At 40.5% G+C, this 5,619-nt stretch overlaps 1 protein-coding gene across 1 annotated transcript; it reads right to left on the minus strand.

The window, feature by feature from the left end:
• Positions 1–467: 467 nt before the first annotated feature.
• LOC131028512 (extensin-like) lies at positions 468–1,199 on the minus strand. Its single transcript, XM_057958793.2, has one exon. It carries the CDS (start codon positions 1,197–1,199, stop codon positions 468–470), a length of 732 nt encoding a protein of 243 aa, XP_057814776.2.
• Positions 1,200–5,619: the final 4,420 nt, after the last annotated feature.

Consider the following 5,619-nt stretch of genomic DNA (forward strand, 5'->3'; position numbering starts at 1 on the left):
ACGTTGGTTTATTGCTTGTAAAATAACTGAAAAAAATACTGTCATATGATTCCAAATTAAAAGCCAGAATATTAAAAACACAATAGATGTTTTATTATATAGTATGCAGCATAATACTTGAGGATTCCCAAATTCTGCTATGATGATCCAAATTTCTCAAGTAGAACTAGTTACATTGTGCTTTAAGAGTAGCACGAAATAGACAAAGTTACAAATCACTGAAGCTAAATATCTATAACTGTTTTATTGGACCTACTAAAGCTATTATCCCAAGCTTTTTCATCTGTCATTGTGCAAACATACATCCTGCAATAAGTAAACAGTGAGGAAATAGTAGTCCTTATACAATACGAAATCATACAATCATAAATCCCAGAAAAAGCTACGATGTATAAAATCTAATATAAGAACATGGATGATTGAAAATCAGATGTGCAATGAATGAGGTACCTTGTAATGGTGTCATGCTAACATAAAGGAGGAGGAGGTAGTGTGAAGGCTGCAGATTTGGACTGTGGAGGTGGGTCGTCAGGATCAGGCTCTCTGTTGAATACCGCATGTGGAGGTGGGTCTCCAGGCTTAGGTTCAATCCAGAATACCTCAGGCTCTCTGTTGAATAACGCATGTGGAGGTGGAAGAGGTTGAGGCTTAAATATAGTAGGTGAAGGTGGAATTCGAGGTGGGTTTGCAGGGAAAGATTGAGGCTTAAATACAGTATGTGGGGTTGGCGGTTTGTAGTTGGGCGGTGTGGATGATGGAGCTTTTGGTGTCTTAGAAGGAGAAGAAGTTGGTGGCTTGGAATTTGATGTCCCCTGATGTTTTGGAGATTTGTAGTTGGGTGTTGGGGATAATGGACCTTTTGGTTTCTTAGAAGGAGGTGAAGTAGGTGGCTTGGAATTTGACATCACCTCATGTTTCGGAGGAGAATTTTTGGGTGGAGTGTGGATTGGAATAGGATAATCTCGAGGAAGGGTTGTACGGGATTTGTAAACGTTATGGGGAGGAGTTGAAAAAGACTTACGCAGAAAGGGTGGCCACACTAGCTGAGGAACATTTGAAAATGGCGATGGGGGATCGGTGGGTGGAGGAGGAGATTTGTATAGCTTTGGAGAAAGAGGAGGAGTATTATCGATTGTGCCATTTGCAGAACAAATGCAGATTGCAATCAGAGCCACCAACAACTTGTGTAAGCCATCCATTTTTACTTCAAAAAAAGAGAGTTGGGTGATTTGCTTGCATAGCTAAGCGGCATTTATAATGATTGTCAGGTGTAAAGGAGACTCAATAATAGAATCTTCTCTGTCACTTCTTCATGAAACGTGTTGGGCAGTTTGTTTTAACTGAGATTTCGTAAAAAATATGGGGCTTTACGTGTGCAGCATGATTTGTTTAAATTTAGGATGTGCAGTAGCAATAATTTCTTTATGCTTATGCATTCCTTGCTGAGATAACATTTTGGGACTTGTTTGCATGGTATTTGTCAACTAACTTTGGACATTCTTTTCTCTTTTATTTCCCAAGTTTAGCATTTTACATGTATCAGTGACAACTATTTTCGTCTAGCCATCTCAAACCTGCATTTGTCATAATTTCATTATGAACTCTCCCAGGTTCGTTTGGGAATGAAACAACATGCCAAATTCCAAACTGCCCCTTCTGCAGCCACTGTAGCAGCTGCCCCGCGAATGGCCCGGTTTCTTCTCATTTCCTAAACTTCCAGTGATAATCCCACCGCCACTGATGTTATTATTGGCACAATCTTTTCTATCTCCACTTGGGCTGCCAAATGTTTTGGGATTCAGAACATTGCCTAATCTAAGAGATCTGCCACCTCTTCTCATGCTTTCTGCAGTTGGGCTGTGAAAAATCTATTACAATTACTGATTATTATCCTCCTATCTTTTATAGATTATTTGAGCAACAAATATCGGAAAATAACACAACTGCAGTTTCACAAACTCATATAAATGCGCAACACAATGAATACAATATTTTCGAACAATTGTCCCTGGAAAAACCCCAAAGGGAAAACCAGTACTGCAGATGAGAAATATATTAAACTTCAGCAAATTAAGAGATACAAATATTGCTTGCCTCTTACTGGCAGAGCTTCGATGATCTCCTAATCCTCCTGCTGAGATTCCACCCTGCTACTATCCCAACGCTATCACTACGCCCTTGCTAACACTGCAAGACTACTTGCTAACACTCCAAGTTCTTCACACAATTCATTCATTCATTGTTTTTCAAATGCCCCCTGACCCCCTTATATACTACTCTCGTTGGAAAACCAACGGCTGAGATTATTTCTCAATAAACGACTGAGATTAAAAACAACTAAACAACCCTAACCAAATTGGTTGCTAGAAGTTTCTAAAAAAAGTCAAATAATTCATAAGAATTGTTTGAACTCTAGCTACATTTGTTAGCAAACAATTATTTACTAATTATTTAGCAAATGGACAAACAGCTGTCCAAGCTAACAAACTAACAAACTAACACTTCCTCTTAGCGAGGAAGCTGTTCTGCATGACACCCAACTTCTATCTGAAGAAGATGAATTTCCCCTTCCCCAATGCCTTTGTCAGAATGTCTGCTACCTGCTAATCTGTAGGTATAAATTGTAGCTGAACAACTCCACACTATACACAATCTCTGATGAAGTGATACCTGATGTCTACATGTTTCGACCTCTCATGAAACACCGAATTCTCAGTCAACTTAATGCAACTCTAATTGTCGTAGTGTATCACTGTAGTCTCCACCTTCTGACCAAACAAGGCTACTAGCAACTTCCGAAGCCATATAGCTTCACATGTCGCCATGCTAGCTGCTATGTATTCCGACTCTACAAAAATCAAAGCCACAAATTTTTGCTTCCTACTGAACCAAGAGACAACTCTTGATCCTAGACTAAAACAACACCCTGAAGTGCTCCTCATGTTTGTTGTACTGCCTACCCAATCTGCGTCAGTACAGCCCATCAACCTGATCCCTTCACCTCGAGCATATCTAATCCCATACTCGATTGTACCTTGCAAATAACGCAGCACATGCTTTGCCGCTGTCCAATGCACTCCCTTTGGCTCAACCATGAACTGACTAAGAGAGTTAACTGCAAAAGCTATATCTGGCTTGGTGTTGAGCAAATACATGAGAGAACCAATCAACTACCTGAATAATGTGGGATCTACATCCTTCTCCCTGGATGTATCTACCTTCCTCCAATTCGTGATCATAGGTGTAGACATGGCTTTGCAATCTTCCATCCTGAACCTTTTCAAGATTTCAGTGCAATATTTCCCTTGTCCAAGGAAAATCTCTCCATCTATCTGCCATACCTCCATGCCTAGAAAGTAGTGCATAAGTCCCAAATCCTTCATCTCAAACTCTACTGCAAGGTCCCTCTTGCACTCTTCTATGAGCCCTAGTGAACCTATTAGAAATAAGTCATCCACATATAGAACAAGAATGAGAATCTCACCCCCAACCACCAAGTAGTAGAGGTTAGCATCCGCCTCACTATTCAAAAATCTCATTTCCTACAAATAACTATCAATGCGTTCATACCATGCTCTGGGAGCCTACTTGAGTCCATACAAAGCTCTCTTTAATCTACACATGTGGGTCTCTTTGCTGTGTGCTACAAAGCCTTCTGGTTGTTCTATGTATACCTTCTCTTTCAACTCACCATTGAGGAACGCTATCTTGACATCCATTTGATGGATCTGCCATCCCATTTGTGCTGAAATTGAGATTACAGCTCATATAGAAGTATACCTGGCAATTGGAGAAAATGTCTCCTCATAGTCTATTCCCTCCTTCTAAGAGAACCCTTTTGCCACAAACCTTTCCTTTTATTTCTCGATGCTACCATCTACACCATGCTTGATCTTATAGATCCAACATGATCCAACCACAACTCTATTTGTTGGTCTAGGCACTACCTCCAAAACATCATTCTGCATAATTGAAGTATACTCCTCAACCATAGCATCTTGCCACACTTGATGTTGTGCAACCTCCTAATAGCTAGAAGGTTTACTATCGACCAACTGACTAACTAATGCAACATAGTCATCAAACTTGACAGGTTGTTTCTGTTGTCTACTACTCCTCCTAGGAGTACCCACTAATTCCTGAGTATTTCTTTGTGTCTGCTGAACCTTACGGTTGTTGTTGCCAACTGTAGAAGATGAAATATCAACCTCCATGTCTTCTTGATGCATCTCTTCTTGCACCTGTTGCTCCATACTCTAAGAACTCTCACCTCTTGAGCCTATGCTAGTACTAGTAACTGTACTAGAGCTTTGCTGACCTTGATTCAGTTGAGTGATCCTTGGAGCTTGTATTGGCTGCTCACTCTGAACATCTGCTGGCAAATCTCTAGACCTTCTAAATGCCTTGTCCTCCATGAAGTTGACATCATGTCAAACAATAATCTGCCTGGTCCCTAGAATGAATATCCAATATGCCTTTGAGGTTTCACTGTACCCCACAAAGTATCCTCTTTCTGCAGTTTGATCTAACTTGGTCTATGTATCCTTTGGAATGTGACAATATGCCAAACTCCCAAAGATCCTAAAATGACTAACATCTAGCTTCTTCCCAGTGAAAGATTCCTCTGGTGTCATCTTCCCTAGCACCTTATGTAGAACCCTACTATGTATGTATATTGTTGTACTACATGCTTCTGCCCATAAGTAGCAGGGCAAGTCCTGATCATGTAGCATAGCCCCTGCTACCTCCGATATGGACTGATTCTTCCTCTCACCAACCCCATTCTGTTGCAGGTTGTAAGGAACAGTCTACTCTCTCTTGATTCCTTCCTTGGTACAGAACTCTTGGAATTAATTCCTTTTGTACTCACCTCCATTGTCTGACCGGAGAACCTTTATCTTCCTCCCCGTCGAGTTCTCCACAAGAGCCTTGAACTCTTGGAAGCGACTGAAAACCTCATCCTTGGTCTTCAAGAAGTATATCCAGGTCTTCCTGGAGAAATCGTCAATAAAAGTAACAAAGTACTCATATCCTCTGAGAGATTTCATCGATATTGGTCCACATACATCTGAATGTACTAGATCAAGAACACTCTCAGATTGAGTGTCACTCCTTGGAAAAGATGCTTTTGCAAACTTCCCCAACACACATCCCTTACATACATCATCGTGCTCTGTGCTCACCTCTGGAACACCTGTCACAATCTCATGAAGCAATTTAAGTGCTCCATGATGTATATGGCCCATCCTCCTATGCCATAGCTCTCCAAGATCTCTAGGATTATTGCTGCTCATGAGTGCCTTAGGAGTATCAAACTGCAACCTATAAAGTCAACCACTCCTAATGCACATACTCACACCATTTCCTCTTTAAATATGATTGTAGGTTGTCCTGCCCATCGCCACTCTCTTTTCACAATTTAAAAGTCATTTCAAATCACCTTATTTAATTTTTTGTGGTTCCATTATTTGACTGCTTTTGGGGGATGTAAGAATAAGATGCATAAACTGGCCCATCTTATATATTGTATCTAATATAGTATCCCCTTTATTAGGGGGAGAAGATCTGAAGGATTAAGAAATTTAACAGCTCTTACGCTACGCTGAGAAAATTAGAACT

This window comes from Cryptomeria japonica, chromosome 8, assembly GCF_030272615.1.
Source record: "Cryptomeria japonica chromosome 8, Sugi_1.0, whole genome shotgun sequence".
NCBI classification, from domain to species: Eukaryota; Viridiplantae; Streptophyta; class Pinopsida; order Cupressales; family Cupressaceae; genus Cryptomeria; species Cryptomeria japonica.